The following is a 22,236-nucleotide window of genomic DNA, read 5'->3' as shown; positions in this document are numbered from 1 at the left end:
TCTTTCAGTTTGTCTTCCGAAAGCGAACGCCTCAGATTGGACAGGACAAGATTATACAGAGAGTTGCTGCGCTCAGCATCAGCTATATTTGTTACTGTCACTTATATATCTGAAAGCTAATGTTTTCAAATTAGAAAGACGGTCAGCTGTCGATGACCAAAACAAATCGGTGTCAATTTCCCCTGGCAGTACAGCGCCTTGGATCGCATCGGGTGCCACCTTCACAGTGTACAAAGCAAATCAAAGAACATCTTTTACTGTCTCTTATGCTGATATATTTGCAACATAGGACTTTTGTCGTGGCATTTCTGATAAAATCGATTAATGTTCTCTTTATCCTCAGTGTGATCCAACATTTTTTATCCTTCTCTGTTAACAGCGAAATTATTTAATACTACACAGACGCGCAATTGTGTAATTCCCTGTGGTGTAACTATTACTAGGGTCCTACCTAAAAAAAATTAAAAAGTACACCACAGTTGCTGAAAAAGCATGAAAAATTGCAGAAAAGTAATTATAGCTCTTTAGTAATTACGGTAAATTACGTAATCCAATGGTATATTTTTTTTATTTAAAACATAAAAAAAAAACAATGGGCTGAAATGATAAAAACCCTGTAGCATTATTTCTTATGCTGTAATGTTTTTCCATAACTAGAAATGTTTTACCGTAATTATGCATTCATACAAAACAGGTATAATAATCTCACTGGTACACATACATTTTAAGGAATTATGGTTGTAACAAAAATGCTGTACAAAATCGAGTCCAGTAATCTTTAGACTTCTTTTACATATTAGAAGCATTGAGATCAGTGCAGAACTTCTCATTCGCGGCATGTCATTGCTTTGTGAAGACTCTTCCATACTGGAACACTGCACACTCGGCATCTACAGAATTAGGCAAGATCAACAGGGATCATTTTACTGTCTAACTCTGAGAACTGCTGTCGAACTACAGGTGAATCCCAAGATCCCCCAAGATTATTTACTTCACATTCACAAGCAAAATGGTTGTATTGGGCAAGCTGTGCTTTAGCTTCACAGCCAAACATGGGAATTGCACCCAGAGGTAGTGCCTTTTCTGATAGTGTATTCACCTGTTTAACATCAAATACTCAAACTGCCTTCATAAATGACAATCCGGGTTCCAGGAACCTTGGTCCCAACATTCTCTGCACCGTCGCAGTAGTATTCCATAAAATAGTTTGCTGTTTTCTTGAAAACTCCCTGTAGAAATGCATTCCGCTCTGCATCCTTGCTATGCTTTTCTTTTGATTAGATTTGATTATTTTCATCAATGGTTTGGCACTTAGTGTCAGGTGGCAAGTATGTGTCACAAAAGCGAGGTTAAAGTGTTGAGTACTTGTTGGAAGAAAAACACACAATAACGTGTAAAGGTAGTAAAAATAATCTCTAGTTTATTGTAGTAATAGAATACAGAGCAGCAGGATGGACAACTGAGCCCCAGACACTGGGTTGTGTCATTTTAAAATGTATAAGGTGAAATCTTTATTTCACTTTCAATGAACTCGGCGTATACATTAACATGCGCAGCGTGTTGCATAAACCACGAAACTTGAAACCACGAATTCCATTGTGTCACTGGACACAGAGGCACTTGATCGGGACTGGTTTACTGTTTTTCTGCAAGAAAAGCTTTAAAGTGGCGTTTGCAAGCTGGGCAGTGTTTGAACATTATTTTTTTCATTGCAGCAATTAATCTGCCGACTGACTGCTAGTTATACTCTTATTCCTTGCACACCCGGCATTATTCTGTTCAACCATGCCCTATGTCATTTAAATCAATGAGTGCAACAGTGGAAGCAGGCAAGATGTTCTGAGTTGTGTTGTGTGTGTACGAAGGTGGTTTATTTTTTAAATCTGAATCTGAAACAATAACAACTCAGGAGAATTCAGTTTCCTTTCCTAACTGAGTGTCTGGAGCTCTGTGTGTCTGCTGTCACCCTTGCTGTCTCTGGCTACTCAATATTAATCATGTTCACGCTCTTGAGTTCCTAGGAATAACTTGGGATACTATTTGATTTGAAGCTCGACCTCCTCCCGATAAACTGGAAAGCATTAGCTCTCTCATTCAATCCTTTGAGATCAACCATTCCATTTCTAAACAGAATCTTCTTTCACTCCTGGGACATTTCAATTTTGAATCATTCTCGTCTTCACGCTCTCTATAACAGCTAAAAATCTCAGCTCTCACATTAATATTACAGCTGAATGTGGTCCTCTCTCAATCCATACGGATGCTTCTTCTATCGGTTTTGGTGGAATTTTTCTTAATCAATGGTTCTCAGATGTCTGGCCTCCAGAAATCAACAGTCTTCCTCCTCAGCTTAAATCAACAGCCATGTATTCCCTATTGTCATTGCAGCCTATCTTTGGGGCACATTTTGGCAGAAAAAAAAATCAATCTTAATCTTTTGTGATAATCAATCTACAGTATTGTTCATATTAATAAAGGCTGTTCCTCTTCACCTCTAATTATGCAACTTCTTTGTCGTTTAGTCTGGATTTCAGTCATCCTCCAATCTCCAATCATATTATTCCACTCATATAATATCGGTTCAGCAACATCAGCAGCCAAAGTTAAAATCAACCAGTCCTTCCTCAGCATTGGAGTCTTACATTCACTCTTCTCTCCTTGATATTTCCGCTCAACAAAGTATACCCATAGCTTACTGCAACTAGGGATGGGACGATATAACATTTACAAGGTATGATAACCATTAAAAAAATACCGTGGTAACCTTAATATCACGGTATACAGTATATCAAGCAAGTTATCAAACAAAGGCTCAAAAGAAGAAAGACTAATGTAAATCACTTAAATTACTGGAATTCACAAAAATAAAACCAACAAAACACACTTCCTTTCATGGAATGATTTAAACATTTGGTATTTAGTATTTTACTATACCAAATAACTTGGTACGTTTCTTTTTTACAAAGACAATCAGAATAAAAAAAAAAAAAAAAAAAACCCTAAAGCTACACACTCTCAATGTTATACTACAACAGTATTAAGATTTATTATTTGCTCAAAATGACATGGTGCTAAAGTTTGTTAAAACATTTTAACGTATAAAATCCAATAAATAAACTAATAAATACATTGTTTAGCTGATGGCAAATAGAGTTGGGAAATGATTGATCTTTTGAGATATATATTGTAAGATAGCAGGGAGGGGGTTAAAATTTTTCCCTGCTAAACATGTGAAAATGCACTTGTGGGTGATTGGGCTAAGAGTTTAAATTGTTTTAATTGTGTTTTATTGTTTAGTTAATCCCCTGCACCTGGTGCTAATTGTAAATTGGAGCCAGGTGCAGGGTATTTAAGAGAGGCAGCCAGTCTGCTAGAGGTTGCTGAATGAAGAGCCCGACTGTGTGTGTGTGAGAGAGCAGTCGTATCAGAAGAAGGTATTGTGTGAGAGCTGTGTAAGTTTTGGTTGGTGACAGGTAAACAGCTATATATATATATATATACACTGAGTGTACAACACATTAGGAACACCTGCTCTTTCCATGAGATAGACTGATGAGGTGAATCCAGGTGAAAGCTATCCCTTATTGATGTAACCTGTTAAATCCACTTCAATCAGTGTAGATGAAGGGAAGGGATTTTAAGCCCTGACACCATTGAGATATGGATTGTGTATGTGTGCCATTCAGAGGGTAAATGGGCAAAACAAAACATTTAAGTGCCTTTGAACGGGGTATGGTAGTAGGTGCCAGGTGCGCTGGTTCGAGTGTGTCAAGAACTGCATCTCTGCTGGGTTTTTCACGCTCAACAGTTTCCCGTGTGTATAAAGGATGGTCCACCACCCAAAGGACATCCAGCCAACGGCAGGCCAGTGGTCGAAAACGGCTCATTGATGAAAGAGGCCAAAGGAGGCTGACACGAATTATGCAGAGCAACAGACTGGCTACAGTTAGTCAACTGGCAGTCCAGTACAACATTGGTGCCGAAAGACCCATAAAAGAATGCACAACTCGTCGTACCTTGACACGAATGGGGTATGGCAGCCGACACCTAACAGAGTTCCATTGCTTTCAGCAAAACACAAGAAACTGCGGTTTCAGTGGGCTAAGGAACCAAAACACTGGACACTGGAGGATTGGAGAAACATTGCCTGGTCTCTTGAATCCTGGTTCCTGCTGTTTCACACTGATGGGAGGACTAGGGTATGGAGAAAACCACATGAGTACATGCACCCATCATGCCGTGTGTCAACATTGCAGGCTGAAGGTGGTGGTGGTGGTGTGATGGTGTGGGGTGTGTTTTCAGGGCACACATTGGGTCCCTTGATAAAAGTGGAGCAACATTTGAATGCCACAGGATAGCTGAACATCATTGCCAATCAGGTGCATCCCTTCATGGCTACAGTGGCTGCTATCCCTTATTGATGTAACCTGTTAAATCCACTTCAATGCATCTGAAAGTTAAAAAGCAAGACATCGCAAAAGTTTTCTCCCCTAAGTGAGGCATACTGTTAATCGAAACACAATTGGCGACACTGTAATGGATAAAAACAAATAGCTTATCTTGATGGAATGGGTAGATTTGTTTAACCTGAAAAAGGCCTGATGAAGTTTAAAATATGTGACTTTTATAAATCAGAGGAAAAAAAAGAAAGTATGGTAAGAGGTCTGTTTACATGCAAGTTTTGCACAAATGAAGGCTGACTTAAACTAAAGCATCAGTTTTCTAAACAGCAGAACAGTTTTTTTTTTTTAAATGAAAATTAAAATAATGCTGCAGATTTTAAATTGCTTTGTGAAATAAACAGATGGCATTGTTCAATGGGGGTTAGTATTCAGCAGGCTTAGTCGTGTCACAAACACTAAAGTTCAAATGACAGTACGGTAAAAAAAAAAAAAAAAATTATGTTGTTTGGGTGATTTGACACTAAAGAATGTTTTATTTTATTTAATTTTTTTAAGTATAAACTGATCCTCAAAAGTAACCATGTATGTATCATACAGATGGGAAAAGATGATAAAATGTCACTAGTAGACCTGCTGTTATATTAAGAACTAGTTCTGTAGTTTAAAAAAAGATTAATGTTTTATTAAAATGGCCTGAAAATACTGTAACTGTATAACAAAAAAAACAAAAAAAACCTTTGAATTTATTGCAAACATTGAATGGTGTGTGTGTGTGTGTGTGTGTGTTTGTTTTGTTTTTTGGACCCTTTTGGACGAATTATTTAATGTCATACTAATTATTACATCTTTCAGAACACATGTGACACATTAGAAGTCACAATATAAAAAAACATAATTAACAGGGATGTTGTCGGGTGTGTTGGGAGGTGATGAGAATGGCATCTGAAACAACAGGTAAAAGGAAGCATTTCAGCAGGGCTAGCAAGTATTTCTAGAAGGAGTTGAAAGTAATGATTTATTATTTTCTAAACTGAACAATCATGTAATGACTGTTCAAAAAGATAAAATGGACCGAAATTACTAACAGAAAGAGTTTTGTTAGTGAAGGAAGGGATATAACATGGTTGAAGACAAACAAAATGGACTGACTATAGCAGTTTGACCCACAAAAAAACCTTACAGTGGAAGCGTGACAGTGAGAAATCTAGCAAAGGCCCATCACCCGCATACCCACTCCCTGTGATGAAGCATACCCACTCCCTGTGATGAAGCATACCCACTCCCTGTGATGAAGCATACCCACTCTCTATGATGAAGCATACCCACTCCCAGTGATGAAGCATACCCATTCCCTGTTATGAAGCATACCCACTCCCTGTGATGAAGCATACCCACTATCTATGATGAAGCATACCCACTCCCTGTGATGAAGCATACCCACTCTCTATGATGAAGCATACCCTGTCTCTATGATGAAGCATACCCACTCCCTGTTATGAAGCATACCCACTCTTTATGATGAAGCATACCCACTCCCTGTGATGAAGCATACCCATTCCCTATGATGAAGCATACCCATTCCCTATGATGAAGCATACCCACTCTCTGTGATGAAGCATACCCACTCCCTGTGATGAAGCATACCCACTCCCTGTGATGAAGCATACCCACTCCCTGTGATGAAGCATACCCACTCCCTGTGATGAAGCATACCCACTCTCTGTCACTGAGGGTGTTTCGGGGGATGTGATACTTTAATATCAGAAGCCCCAGCAGAAAGCAACCAAGAGGAGGATATCGTTGATCGAGGTACTACTGCTGTAGTACGCTGCTGGGCAATAATATCAACAACACATACAGCTATTACGATTTTCACAAGTTTTTCTGAGGAACATTGTAGAGCGCCACCAGATTTGTGTAGTGCCCTAAAGCGCATTTTGAGGCAACTGCACCTTTTTCTTATCCACTGTCTTCCAATAACCTGCCACAATGGAAGCCACTCTCCTCTCCAATGGCTATGGCATCATTATTTGTCTAGATAAATGTATAATACATGGCACTCGGACACTTAGCCATCATATTTAACGGCATGTCACACACACACACACAAACACACAAGCGTATTATCTGGACATTCAATAAATGTAAATGTAAAAAGATTTTGGATATAGCAGGTGTGTGTGTGTGTGTGTGTGTGTGTGTGTGTGTGTGTGTGTGTGTTACATGCCTGGGGACATTTATACAAATATACTGTGTTATGTAAATGTAAACTATTTTTGCAATGTACTGTACAGTGCTTTGCAATACTTTGTATGAAAAGCGCAATATAAATGCAATAAATAAATAAATACCCCCCTTCTTCAAATTGTATTTGGCAATAATTTCTTCATTCGAAACCATTTCAAATGCAGCGAACTCATCTTCTATTAAAATTCCTGAGCCAGTGCTCTCTGTCGTTGTAAATATTTCTGTTTATACCTTAACCCTATGTTGTCGGACTGATTTAAAATAGATTGTATAGTATCGATGACCTTTCATGTTATATCTCAGCTGTCCAATCACCAATCTTTTTTTTTCTTTTTTGATGGGTCATAGACATGACTACTGGCCATGTCTCCATGTAATTGGTTTAGGGCTAGGGTGGGACATATAATATTATAATTACAAGGACCTATCACAGACATCACAATTTTAGCAGAGTTCACTGCAGATTTATCTAGATACGTGTCAATTTAAATGGTCTGTTTCTCTGGTTCTACAAGTCCAGAAGTGCTGATCTACAACTCATTTGAATGGTTAGTACTTGGACTAACTAGCCGTTTATATATATATAGTATTGGAATATTTTTTTTTTGTGCGTGCGTGCGTGCAGGGCAGGAGATAGAAATCTATCTCTCTGGTCTGATTGATGATTTATCGACAGCTCAGTAAAATATATATTGGATACATAAAATAATAATAATCAAGTTGAAAAGATCCAAAGAAACAAAGACACATACACAGTTTTCCTACCTGGAGGGTAATTAACGAAATCAACAAACAAATAAGATAGAAATAATAATAATAGTATGAATAATAATAAAATAATAATAATAATAATAATAATACGGTACATTATTAAATAATATCAATTAAAAACCAAAGATCGTGTGTGTGTGTGTGTGTGTGTGTGTGTGTGTGTGTGTGTGTGTGTGTGACGACTTTCCTACTTCTCATTAATTTCGACTGTATTTATTATTATTATTATTATTATTATTATTATTATTATTATAATATATAATAAATAATCAAAGTTTTTTATATACACAAATATTCAAATATAATGTTTTATTATAGTTATTGTTAGTTTACTTTGTTTCTGTGTGATTTATTTATTCTAGATTTTCAAATAAAATCCTTTTATCATAGTCTTATCAAGTTGTAAGTTGCTTTTTTAATAATGAAAAACTGAATTACTCAACATCTTGTGTTGTATTTCTTTATTTTTGTGACCTCTATACTCATAAATAAATATACTTTTCTCATAAACTGGGTAATAATGTTTCCAGTCTGTTTTTGGAAAGTCTGAGAGCTGGTCTGTGTTTGCCATTTCAGAGATTGTTTTTCATGAAATGTGGTGTATCTCTCCAACTTTACAAGATATTTAATTTCTTTCTGGTTTGAAATCCTTGGAAAATTGCACAGTGCCTACAGTGGCTCTCAAAAGTATTCACCCCCCTTGGACTTTTCCACATTTTATTGTGTTACAACATGGAATCAAAATTGATTTAATTAGTTAAAAGTTTTTGCCACTGATCAACACAAAAAAGTAAAAATAAACTCTACAAATTGTTCTAAATTAATTACTAATATAAACTGAAAATAATTGATTGCATAAGTATTCATGCCCTTTGCTATGACACACCTAAATAAGCTCTGGTGCAACCAATTGTCTTTAGAAGTCACACAATTAGTTGAATGGAGTCCACCTGTGTGCAATGTGTGTTTCAAATGATTTCAAGTTAAATACACTTGTCTCTAGGAGGTCCCACAGTTGGTTAGTAAATTTCTTAACAAAAACTACATCATGAAGACGAAGGAACATTCAAAGCAAATCCAGAATAAGGTTCTTCAAAAGCACCAATCAGGGGTAGGATATAAGAACATTTCCAAGGCACTGAATATCCCCCAGAGCACAGTAAAGTCCATTATTAACCCTTTGCAGTTATTCTGCAGCTGTCAGGCTGGTCCGGTCCAATTATTTTTTGTGAACCAAATAAAATTTCAGACCACATACTGTTCAAACTGAAACAAAGTGACTTGATTTGCTTAAAACAAGTAACAATGCAGTGCAACTCTAAAGGGTACCCTATACAAAGAGGCAGGTGTGAAAAAATGCTGTAAAAAAATGCTTTCAAAAATACACATGTTAATAGTTTACATTTATCAATTAACAAAATGCAAAGTGAGTGAACAGAAGAAAAATCTACACCAAATCAATATTTGGTGTGACCACCCTTTGCCTTCAAAACAGCATCAATTCTTCTAGTTACACTTGCACAGTTTTTGAAGGAACTCGGCAGGTAGGTTGGCCCAAACATCTTGGAGAACTAACCACAGTTCTTCAGTGGATTTAGGCAGCCTCAGTTGCTTCTCTCTGTTCATGTAATCCAGACAGACTCGATGATGTTGAGATCAGGGCTCTGTGGAGGCCATACCATCACTTCCAGGACTCCTTGTTTTTCTTTACGCTGAAGATAGTTCTTAATGACTTTTTCGCTGTATGTTTGGGGTCGTTGTCATGCTGCAGAATAAATTTGGGGCCAATCAGATGCCTCCCTGATGGTATTGCATGATGGATAAGTATCTGCCTGTACTTCTCAACATTGAGGAGACCATTAATTCTAACCAAATCCCCAACTCCATTTGCAGAAATGCAGCCCCAAACTTGCAAGGAACCTCCACCATGCTTCACTGTTGCCTGCAGACATTCATTCGTGTACCGCTCTCCAGCCCTTCGGCGAACAAACTGCCTTCTGCTACAGCCAAATATTTCAAATTTTGACTCATCAGTCCAGAGCACCTGCTACCATTTTTCTGCACCCCAGTTCCTGTGTTTTCATGCATAGTTGAGTCGCTTGGACTTGTTTCCATGTCGGAGGTATGGCTTTTTGGCCGCAAGTCTTCCATGAAGGCCACTTCTGACCAGACTTCTCCGAACAGTAGATGGGTGTACGAGGATCCCACTGTTTTCTGCCAATTCTGAGCTGATGGCACTGCTGGACATCTTCAGACTGTGAAGGGAACTAAGCATGATGTGTCTTTCATCTGCTGCAGAAAGTTTCCTTGGCCAACCACTGCGTCTATGGTCCTCAATGTTGCCCGTTTCTTTGTGCTTCTTTAAAAGAGCTTGGACAGCACATCTGGAAACCCCTGTCTGCCTTGAAATTTCTGCCTGGGAGAGTCATTGATGATGTAGTCTAACTACCTTGTGTCTTGTTGCTGTGCTCAGTTTCGCCATGGTGTATGATATTTGACAGTAAACTGTCTTCAGCAACCTCACCTTGTTAGCTGAGTTTGGCTGTTCCTCACCCAGTTTTATTCCTCCTACACAGCTGTTTCTGTTTCAGTTAATGATTGTGTTTCAACCTACATATTGAATTGATGATCATTAGCACCTGTTTGGTAAAATTATTTAATCATACACCTGACTATATGCCTACAAAATCTCTGACTTTGTGCAAGTGTACCTAGAAGAATTGGTGCTGTTTTGAAGGCAAAGGGTGGTCACACCAAATATGGATTTGATTTAGATTTTTATTCTGTTCACTCACTTTGCATTTATCTAATTGATAAATATAATCTATTAACATGTCTATTTTTGAAAACATTCTTACTTTACAGCATTTTTTCATACCTGCCTAAAACTTTTGCACAGTACTATATATATATATATATATCAGACAGAATAATCAGACAGGTACACAACTTCTTACAAATCAATTGCACACCACTACAAACAAAAAAACAAACAAAAAAAAAAAATTAACAAAACTATTTTTCATCAATGTTATAACTATTTATGCCAGGTGAGGTTTTGAAACAAAAAAGGCATTTAGTGACAGAAATTATCTGTATGTGACCATGGTATGGTATCTTTCAAAACAGTCACCTGGATGTAACCCTGGCTGCCTTGAGCATGTGTAATCACAGATAACTGAAGGCTTGCCCAGCTCTTCAATTGCTCCTCTCTTGATAGTGCGCTGTACCTTCTCAAAGTCACTGCCATGGAAGGTGCTCATCATGAGCACTAGTCTTTTGTCCTTCCATCCTAGAACCATGACCTTGTTGTCCTTGAAGAATGCAACTGTCTGTTTTTTTTTTTTTTTAGTCTGAGCCCTTGCTTCACCAGTACTGGCAATCCTCTTCTGATGGCCATTAATGTTCTAGTAAGGTGGATTTTTATTTTTAGAAGTTCCATGGCCAGGTCGTAACCTGTGTAAAATCTATCTGTAAACAAATGAAAGCCATGTCCATTTGTTGTCTGCAGCAATGTTTCACACAGGTGAAGAACAATTCTTGATGAAAATGACATGTCAGGTCTCAACATGGAGTCTGTTGTTGGGCTACCAAAGTAAGGAACAATAGCAGAGACATAACCAGTTTCACAGTCAGCTAAAACAAACACACGCATCCCCCACTTGGTAGGCTTCTGAGGATTGTAGAACTTGATGATAATCCTTCCTTTGAAGCCAACGTCAATGTCTCTACCTGGGATAAATAGCTCACGGCATTTTGTGTCTATGTAGCTGACCACATTCCTGACCTTTTGTCCTCTGCTAACAAAAGCAGCCTGAGGCACCTGGGTGGGGGGAGGGCAAAGGTGTAGCATCCAAAATATCTGCAAGAAACGTGATCTCTTGAATAGATCTTTGAAAAACTGGATTCTGTTGGCCCATTCTTCTGAGAAATATTCTTTTATGTCCATTATTACATTCAGTCCCATATTCAGCAGAACACCAAAAAATGCCTTCATCTCGGGCAAAGTAACAGGTTTTCAGGAGTTCCAAATAGAATTATGATGCAGTGGTCCTGTTCATTTTTCATTTTTAATTTTACACTTGCATATCTATTGGTTTCATTTACAATTTCAGTAAACAAAACATTCGTAAAAAAAGGGTGAAAAAACTCCAGTGCAGTACTTAAAGTAGTACTCCCTTGATTTCCCCTATTTACCACAGTAAATGGGAGTTTTGTAAAAGCATATGCACTTACCGATGCGTGTCTCCACTCGCCTTCCGGCTGCGGGTCTGGTTTGTCATCACTATCCTTAGATTCCTCAGAGTCCTCAGTAAGAGAAATATTTACTTCCTTGTCACTAGACTGATCAAAATCATCATCCAAACTGCTTTCGTTTGTACTTTCTGCCTCATCCATCATCTGTGCAAGTTCTTCAGGCTGCCTTGACTTTCTCTGCCTTCTCTGCGCCATTCTCACTCTGTGCGTCTCAGTCTCCGTCTTCAATTTGGCTTTGCTCAGCCTGTATATGGTCTATTCGGCTGTCTCCGCCTTCTTTCCGATCAGAGACGATCTCGCCTCAGCTTTTTCCTGCTTAAACGCAACACATGCTGTGTTAGATCATGCTTGTGGGCAATATCCGACAATGGACCGGAAAGGGATTTTCGCGATATTGGACCCGGTCTGACATAGGATCGAAAAGGGTTAAGAAATGGAGAGAATATGGCACAACTGTAAATCTGTCTAGAACAGGCCGTCCTCAAAAACTGAGTATCCGGGCGAGAAGGGCACTAGTCAGGGAGGCCACCAAGAGACCTATGGCAACTCTAAAGGAGTTACAGTCTTCCATGGTTGAGCTGGGAGACACTGTGCATATGACAACAATAGCCTGGGTGCTTCACGAAACTGGCCTTTATGGGAGAGTGGCAAAAAGAAAGTCATTGTTGAAAAAAACTAAAATCAAATTTCAGCTAGAGTTTGCCAGAAGGCACGTTGGAGACTCGGAGACCAAGTGGAAGTGGAATTCTATGGTCCAAAATAGAGCATTTTGGCCTCAACGCTAAGCACTATATTGGTGCAAGCCTAACACTGCACATCATCCTGAGAACACCACCCCTACCGTGAAACATGGTGGTGGCAGCATCATAGCATCAGCTATGGGGATGCTTCTCTGTGTTAGTGCCTGGAAAGCTCGTGAAGGTAGAGGGCAAAATGGATGCAGTAAAGTACAGAGAAATCCTGGAGGAAAACCTGCTGAAGTCTGCAAGAGACCTGGGACCAGGGAGAAGATTCATCTTCCAGTAGGACAATGACCCCAAACATACAGCCAAAGCCACACTGGAGTAGCTTAAAAACAAAAAGGTCAATGTCCCAGAGTGGCCCAGTCAAGCCCGGACTTCAATCCAATTGAGAATATGTGGAAAGAGTTGAAAATTGCTGTTCAGCAAAGGTCCCCATCCAACTTGATGGAGCTTGAGGAATTTTGTAAAGAAGAATGGGCAAAAATTTCAGTGTCCAGATGTGCAAAGCTGGTAAAGACTTATCCAAATAGACTCATGGCTGTAATTGCTGCCAAAGGTGCCTCTACCAAATATTGACTTATGCAATCAATTATTTTCTGTTTTGTATTTGTAATTAATTTAACTTGTTTGTGTTAATCAGTGGCAAAAACTCCTGATTAAATCCATTTTGATTCCATGTTGTAACACAGTAAAATGTGGAAAAGTCCAAGGGCGGTGAAAACTTTTGAGAACCACTGTATATGTTCTAAGTTTATTTCTACATAACTTGTAAAGAGGTCAAAATTGGCGGTTTTTTAAAATATTATTTATTATATATTTTTCAATTTTTTTGGGAGGCGTGGCTTATCTGAAAAAAATAATATAATACATTCTGCAACAAAATACATTATCATTGGAAACAGCTACTTAATGCCTTTCTGTAGATTGGGTTTTAATTTCTGATTTAAGGTTGCCAAACTACAAGCGCTAGAACACAGAGTGGTCATATTCATGCTCATATATGGTCATTCTGCTTAGGCAGCAAAGCGTTAAATACACTGCATGATTTCCACTACATGAGAGTAGGTGTTAAAACTTCATGCTGATATTGGACTCAGCTCTCGCCAAGAAAAGCACCAACTAATACATAACTTATTTTACTGTAAAATAATGTGATCCATCTGATGATGTAGATATCCTTCTGTCTGTGGTACCTAAAATGGTACATTTGTTTATATTATTGACTGATGGCATGTGCTGGTTAGCTTGTAACTTCCTTTGAATTTGAAAGTGTACCAATAAATACTTCCTGTGTTAACTGTTATTCAACAGCACTGCTTGCGAATCAGAATTTTTTTTTTAAACTGAGAATTTTTTTATCCTTTATTGCAGAGTACTAGGATCACTGTAAATTACTAAACATTCACCTGAAATACGGATCAATCAATAATTCCTTTTCTTTAATCAAGTAAATCCCATTTGCAATGATGCCTGTTACTAGACTGTGCCTTTTAGAAAGCGCTGTTTGTAGCCCAAAGTTATGCTCTACTCATAATGGAATTTACACAACATCCACAGATATCGATGCTTGTTAATGTTATAATGTTTAGCAACAGTGGTGTAAACATTAAGGGTAGTGTAGCATATAGCTTAGTATTTTGCTTACAAATACTGTTAGTACTTTAAAATTATTAAAAATATATCTAATATAATACCAGCACAAATGTCGAAAACTAACTAAAAATTAGGCACCTACCCAAAGCCATTTTTTCACACACAATAAAAAAAAATACAAGCCCACTCCACTGACTCCAGTTCCCTCCCCTCCCCTGCCTGGGGTGTGCCCCATGATAATTAGTCTCCTGGAATACTGGAGACAGGTAAAGGGTTCCTAATTCCTGACTACACTAGCCAGACTTGTAATGTGTGCATTTCACATTATATGCATCATTTTAATATATAATATATATAATTTTTAACAGTATTTATATGTATATATTACATTATACATGAAATTGGTTGTGTTTCTTATGTTGATCTCTCACCTCCCACTGTCCCTGCTGTGATTGATTCTTGATCAAGATCTGCCAGTCTTCCGTGTTGACCACTGCGCAGTGGTGCATAGTGATGATGACAGGCCTGGTGAGTAAGGCACCTGGAGGTCCGCAGGTCACCACAGGACTCAATACAGTTTGGATGTCCTCCACTGACGGTCTGGGTAATAACAAACATCAGTCATTGGCTTTTAAAATCAAAAGGGCAGCATTTATCAATGTATCTCTGCATTCATTTCAAAAGCTGTTAGTTCTGACATTTTCTTTTTGCCCCACATTCAACAATGTGGTTCTTCTATCTTTACATTGCCTTTATCATATTATTTATTGATAAAGTTGCCTTTATCCAAGGCGACTTACAGAGACTAGGGTGTGTGAACTATACATTGGCTGCAGGCAGGCAGAGTCACTCACAACAACATCTCACCCGAAAGATGGAGCAGAAGGAGGTTAAGTGACTAGCTCAGGGTCACATAATGAGTCAGTAAGTGAGCCGTGATTTGAACCCGGTTACAAGCCCTTTTCTTTAACCACTAGACCACGCAGCCTCCTTTTAAATGAGGCAAACCACAAGTGCCCTAGTAGCAACATCAAAAGTCAGTTTATCTTCGTAACTTCCTGCTTCTTTTCAGAAAATTATTATTTTTAACGGCCAATATCAATGCCAGTATTAGAAATTATGGTGCTGGATTTGAGTTTGTCAGGGATGGTTGTCTAAATTTTCAATAGATCAGGGGTTTTCAACAGGGGCCACACGTACCCCTGGAGGTACTTTTAAGGGTCATAAAGGATATGCAGGATGACTAAAAAATGAAAGTAAATAATGATCTTGAACTGATTTTGTTAACAGTATTAGATATTATCTCTAAACCATTATGCATACATATTACATTTTTGTTTAGCAGCTCAAAGTGAAACGCAGATGAAGAAGAAAAATCTATCATGACTGTACTTTCCACCTGTACACATGCGTGATTTTGACTGATTGAATTTCCACTCTATTATTGGTGGGTGAAGCAGTGGTCTGGTGATTCTACCTATGGAGAGCGATCTGTGCTGCTCATTAGCTTTGCTGTTTTCAACTTGTATAATTGAATACTAATCAGTGAAGCACAACATTTCGTATAAGTATAAATGCTCACTATTTTTTTTTAGTAATAGCAACAGCAGCTGGTTAAAATGGATATATTTCTTACTTTCAAAAGAAAGTAAGGAAGAAAACACAAGAGTACAGAAAGTACAATGCAACAAATTTATACCGAATCAGTTGTCAGTCGCAAACTGTTGTGACATAAATTATAGATTAAATAAACAGGGAAAAAAGAAAGAAAGATGTGAATCACATTATTCTGCCTTTTACTGCAATTGTAGTTCCATTCAGTTGAATGAAAATTGTAAAGGGTACTTGAGCTGAAAACTCCACTAAAGGTTACAGTTTCAAAAAAAGGTTGAAAACCCCTGCAGTAGGTCATTCCAAGTTTAGTACAATTTATATAACTCTTCACCTACAAAAACTACTGTAGCAGTTGCTAGAATTCAGAATTCTCATAATCTTTCTCTGGAACATTAATGTATTAATGTGACTTTTTGAAGTAGAGCAGACGAGTTTTAAAAAATCCATCCCATTAAACTTAAAGATGTTGGGTATTTGAATTGATATACCAACAAAGCTGGGCAGTTACCTCATGTTGTCTTTCCTGTGCACTGTCACATACATCTCATAGACTCTTCCCTGGGGGACGGCTCCTGCTGGCACCAACAAGCTCACTCCTAGAAAACGACACAACGATATCAGAGGAGGGAGGCAAAACAGGAAACCCAAGGCATGTTCATCTCCTTGATTAATGATTTTCTATTTTCTTTACCCTTCAACAGCTACCACAGCCTCGGCTGAATAAATTATTTTTTTTTTATTTTATTATTTAATAAAGTCAGACACAGTGGTTGCCTCAGCTTGTGCTTGAAGTGCATAGATTTTTCATGTCACCGTTCAAAGATGACATTTATTTAACGCCTTGATGTCAAACTGTAGCAACAAAACCACCAAAAAGCAATTCAATTTACAGGAAACTTGCGGAAAATACAAAATGCAACTATTTACAGGTATTTCTTGATGGTCTATCGGATACAGTGGGGTTTTACTCATTTTTAAAAAAAAATGTTTTTATTATTTTGTCCCTTATAAAGACAGCACACATGTATTGGATTTGTATTTTAGATACATCAATATGTATGAAATAACATTCTATATAAATCCATAATATGTTTGTGGCAGGGCTAAGGCCTGCCCCTGTAAATAGTATGTTTTGCTTTGAGTTTCTAAATAAAATATGGTTTTGTTTTTATTGTAAATAAAATGTGTTAAACTTTTGTAAAAACAAAGTGTGTGCTGAATGGAAGGGCTAGGAGGTTAGCCCTTCCTGACTGCTTGATTGAATTCTAATGTGCCGCAGGTGGCCAGTTGTCAATTGCAGAATTGATGATCAATGAACACTCATCATCTGCCTTTAAAAAGAGGATGGAAAGCCAGTTTCTTGGTTCTTCTTTTGTTTGTTTGGTGTTTGGGCTGTGGGCTGTGCTTTGCAAGCCTGGATGTGAAGAAGGAGAGCCCTCACGACTGTGTGTGGAACCAGAGTGAGCTGAGGAACAATGCAGGTTTAACCAGGATCCTTAGGACCATAGGTGGGGATTAATTAAAGTGATTTATTAACCCTACCACAGATTATTTAGTTTATACAGGGAGAATGTTGATGAAGTGGGACCTCCCTTTCAATTGGAGTAGCGCTCTGCCCTAGCTTGGACAGCTTTTATTTTCTAGTTTTTGTTTTGCATTTTGTATTATTGTACACCTGTGTGTTTCTCCTTCTGCACTAGAGATACCATTACTGGTACTGTAGTGGCAGCCACATAATACTGCACCTGACTGCCTGTAAATTAATAAAACCTGGATGCCTGAGCTACGTTTTCAACATCAAACCTTTTGTGTCTCTTTCATCTCTCCGTGGATACATCTATTCCAGTGTTTATAATATATTTTAAAATATACTGTATTTCAGAGATATAATTTGTATACACAATTGTTTTCTAGATTTATTCATTTGTAATTTTGGCTTTTTGTGTTTACATTTTTTACACTTACTTGCAGACTCGCATCCTTTTAAATTATTGTTCTACTACGCTTCTTTTATAGAAGATAGATAGATTTGAAACATCCCTAGAGGGTTGCACTTTGAGATGCAAATATAATTTACCTGAATACAATAAAAAAAGCAATCATACAATAATATAGATCTACTGTACTAACAAAACAAATGTAATTGTAAGGAACAATGTTTGGAATGTGTAGACCGACATCCAACATGTGGAGGAGTATATAAATCACTTCATAATAATACAAGTTTACATATGAGTTTTTACCCATAACAGTTTTAAAATGTACTGTAGCCAATTGAATTCCCTCCCTTTAGGAATAATGGTCCTTAAAGACATTATATACGGCTCAGTGATATGTTATAATGCGGCATTAAATGAGAATGTGAACATTTATGTAAAACAAAAAGATAGAACAAGCATATTGGTGACATTCATTTCTAGCTACAGCCATAAATTCTAAATTAGAGCCATCAGTAACGTGAAAAAGCAGATCACCATGACCTACACCCACTACATCCATGTATACTAATCTAGGGTTAACCTACACAGGTCAGTTACTCTCATATACCCTCACATACTTATACTCTGTTGAAGTATGTCCAGACCAAGTTTTACCAACATTTTATATGTGTTTACATATCTGAAACAAAAACACATTAGAAATGTGAAAAAATGCCAAGTTATCAAAAGTGCCCAGCCATTTAAAGTGGAGATATCAAAAACACAAACCAAATTTCAAGAAACCATTGGGACAACCTTGCCCAGCACAAAACAAATAGGCACAACTGTAAAATTGGTGGGGATCAAGGTTGCCCCAATTGTTTCGACTAACTTGGCTTGTGTTTTTCAGGCACAATACATTTTTTGTTTGTTATAAATGCAGTTCTGCCTCATCTAAAGCGGTGCTGGTGAAGAGTCCGAGATGTACGTGTTCCACCTCAATAAGCAAATATAATGGCATTAAGGGGGAATGGAACGCCTTAAAACTGGTAACTCTGTCCTTGTCCACAGTAAATTTATCTGGTGCTCTAATCTAGCTTGGCAAGTACATTTTTGCTGTTTCTATCTTTTTTTGTTATTGAATCACTGCATTTAATTTGATAAAGTTAGCCACATTTAACAGATTAATAGAGTGCTGTAATGTTAACGTATGTGTCTTGTTTTCAATTACGACATTGTGTCCTAATTTATATAAGGGATGCTGCTGAAACTAAACCACAACATACAAATCATAACCCTGCTGAGCTTTCCACTGGTTCTATTAAAATTAATTCTACTGAAAGAATACATTTCTGCTTTTTGTGGAAGTAGCAGCACTGACCTGAATTGGGGACTATCAGGTGGCCACCCAGAGAGCTGAAGGAACCGAATGCGGTGCAGGATGGGTCCCTTTGCTGAGCATAGCTCATGTTCCTCAGGTTCATGGTTTCATTATCTACCAATGCCTGGGAGACCTGTGGAGATAGCTTGGAGGCAAAGTCAGACAAGTCGTCTTGTGGAGTGACCATTCCTGAGGAGTTGTACACCTTGATCTTCAGGTTGGGCAGGGGGTCTAGGAGTGGAGAGCTGGTCATTGGTATCTTATCAGAGACATCATGCAGAGCATAGACAGGGCCTCTGTACATGGCGGCTGCTGATGTGAGATCTGGAGGGGCAGTCAGTAGATCTGCAACAGAAATGAACAAATACCATAAAGTGCTCTGCATGAAACCCATTTTATCTTTATCAAAACTGCCTAGTCAAAAAGAAAAACAACTATTATCCCTATATTTATTGTATGGAAGAAAACAAAAAAGGGTGTATGCTGTCAATATCAGTTAATGACTGGCTTGATTGCTAAGTGTACTTCACTTCGCCCTAGGGACTGATAACCATTCTAGTTTGTCATTAATTGGCCAGTAAAGGGTCGGCACATTGTATGCTGCTGTTGAAGCAATTACATGCCTTTGAGTAGCATCCCCAGCAATAATGTTATATTCAATCTATTTTTATAAATAGTTATGTAGTACTGGAACTTCTGAAGCAGCAGAGAGGTGCAGCTACTTGCTCTGGATGAGATGAAAAGATTTTGGTTGAGGACCTCAAGCACAGTAGAAATAAGCAACGTCGATGGAAATGAAGGTAAGTAAGCTGGGCTTAGCTGAGTGGTGGACGGAGGGTGGTGATGCCTGGAAGCCAAAGTTACTGTCGACCCCTCTTAAAGTGTCGTGGGCTAGTCGACGGAACACCAAGGATGGAAGGTGCCCACTTGAAGACCCCAGAGAAGTACCCTACTCAGCTCAGTCCAGACAGTTGTCATGCTGATGCTCTAGGGGGCGCCGCACTGTGGTTGATCCCTGGAGCCAGAATTGCAGCCGTTGTGTGTGCTGATGCGCCAGGGAGGCAAAATAGGCTGCAATTAGCAAAGACATGGAGCTCCAGGCTTGTGTCTGTTGCTGGAGTAAAGTGACAACGGTTAGGGGTTTGAAGATTATCAAGGGAGGATGAAATGCTTGACGGAGAAGGGACAAGAGCCTCGCATTGATCAGTACTTTTTATGAAGTCAGTCAAGCCAGTCTAATGAAATCCAGCGACAGGAAGCAAATCACAGTTTGCAGGATATCAGCACCTCTGTCACAGATGAGAGGAGGACTTGCATAAACACAACTAGTGATGAACCTAATGATCCTTGTGAACCTGGTCAGATAAACCAGTGTAAGAGAGAAAAGAACCTCAACGGGCACAAGTCTGGAGTTAAATGGCCAAGAGCTTCTGAAAAAACAGTGTGGGACACGGTAAATACAGATCACTGTTTTGCGTTGGAAAGGGTTATGTGGGACAGTCGAAAAGAAGCTGGATACGTTTGGGGATACCATCTACGCATATGGAAGCGAGAGGTTTGGGGTTGAAAAGAAAGGAGAAAGTACAAACTATTCTTGTAAAGTCTAGACGGCAGCAGGAGAGTGCTTAGATCTATGTCACTAGAACAGAACAGGATCAGTTTCCTCATCAGGTCAACATATGATATTCTCCCATCACCATAGAACCTTAATCTGTGGGTAGGAGGGGATCCATGGTGGCCTTTGTGTTCATCTGCAGCTACATTGATATATTTTGACAGGATGTGAGGTGGGTCTTAGCCAAGAATGGTTTACTTGGTGCCATGACCAGGTGCTGTGATGTTTGGCCTTAGCATTGGAAGACAAGCGTAACCTGACCAATAACTTGCCACCAATTCCAGCAATATGACGCACAGAGAACAACAGTCCTCCTTCCAGGGGAGCAACCCGCAAGAAAAAGTATTAAAACCAAAACTCATCTAGGACAACTGGAAGCTGCTAGAGACTGGAAGATGTTGGACAATGGCTTAGTTTCCCACCTGAGATTGCCACCACTAACCTTCAACCTGATATTGTTTGGATCAGCATGCCTTGTTCACCTGGTGGAGTTAACCGTGCCATGGGAGGATGCTGTGGATGAGGTGTATGAAAGGAAGAAACTTTGGTACGCTCAACTAGCTGCTGAAGCAGAACAGCGAGGATGGAGAGTCCAGGTTTACCCTGTGGAGGTGGGTTGTCGAGGATTTATGGCATACTCCACAGCCCAGTTTCTCAGAGACATCGAATTCAATGGTCAAGAGTTGCGACCCATAGTGAAGAATTATCTGAAGCAGCAACTGGCTCTGGTAGAGACAAAAAGATAGTGGTTGGGGATCTCAAGCATAGTAGAAATAAAGCTACATCGATGGAAAGTAAGGTAAGTAAGCTGGGCTTAGCTGAGTGGGGGGTGGAGGGGGGCGATACTGGGACGCCAGAGTCACTGTCGAGCCCTCGTAAGGTGTTGTGCACTAGTGGACAAAACACCAGGGATTGAAGGTGCCCACTTGAAGACCCCAGAGAAGTACACTACTCAGCTCAGTCCAGGCGGTTGTCATGCTGATGCGCTAGGGAGGCCACACTGTGGTTGATCCCTGGAGCCAGCATTGCTGCTGTTGTGTGTGCTGATGCACCAGGGAGGCAAAATTGGCTGATCCCTGGAGCTAGTACTACACTTCAGCCATCAACATTAGGCAGAAGGATATCTACATCATCAGATGGAAGGAAATGCAGATGGATCACATTAGTTTACAGTAAAATAATCTATGTCTTACTTGGTGCTTATCTTGGCGAGAGCTGAGTACAATGTCACCATGAAGTTTTAACACCTACTCTTGTGTAATGGAAATCAGGATAAGAAAGCAGCTAAATGCAATGAAAATGGCTGGCCCTGCAGGTACCAAATCCATCAATCATTCCAGTCATTTAGCCATTGGGTTTCCAATTAGATTTGCTCAGCATGTATAGTACAAATTGCACACTTTGCTTTTCAATTTTAGGTAATTTGTTTCCTTGAAATATTCAATATTGCTTCTATTCAAGTTATACAGTTGTCTGGTAGCCCTCAAGCATTTTCACAAAGATGGAAATTAATTAAAGCAGTATGTATGGGCACAGAAATAATAATTACACAATGTCATGTGAAATTGATTCTAATGCAGTCTTAGAAGTATAAAGCCCAGGTATTATTTACGTACATTTTGTGTGGTATTCAGGGAAACAAATGTATTTATTTATATATATGTTTATGTTCCTAGAGGCAAAATGGGGTTAA

General features: G+C 38.8%; 1 protein-coding gene across 2 annotated transcripts in view; it reads right to left on the bottom strand.

The window, feature by feature from the left end:
- The window catches only part of LOC121319547 (netrin receptor UNC5C-like), a 296,899-nt gene that overhangs the window by 21,661 nt on the left and 253,002 nt on the right, over window positions 1–22,236 (bottom strand). For both annotated transcript variants that reach the window (XM_041257112.1, XM_041257122.1), the window contains 3 exons: window positions 18,929–19,273; window positions 16,137–16,224; window positions 14,446–14,614 (listed from right to left, as the gene is read on the bottom strand). In XM_041257112.1, the coding sequence (XP_041113046.1) occupies window positions 14,446–14,614; window positions 16,137–16,224; window positions 18,929–19,273 (602 nt within the window). The remainder of the gene's footprint in view (window positions 1–14,445; window positions 14,615–16,136; window positions 16,225–18,928; window positions 19,274–22,236) is intronic.

The sequence above is a fragment of the Polyodon spathula genome, chromosome 1, assembly GCF_017654505.1.
Source record: "Polyodon spathula isolate WHYD16114869_AA chromosome 1, ASM1765450v1, whole genome shotgun sequence".
Classification (NCBI taxonomy): domain Eukaryota; kingdom Metazoa; phylum Chordata; class Actinopteri; order Acipenseriformes; family Polyodontidae; genus Polyodon; species Polyodon spathula.
The sequence above is the reverse complement of the archived record's forward strand: the minus strand, read 5'-3'. Positions and strand labels throughout refer to the sequence as shown.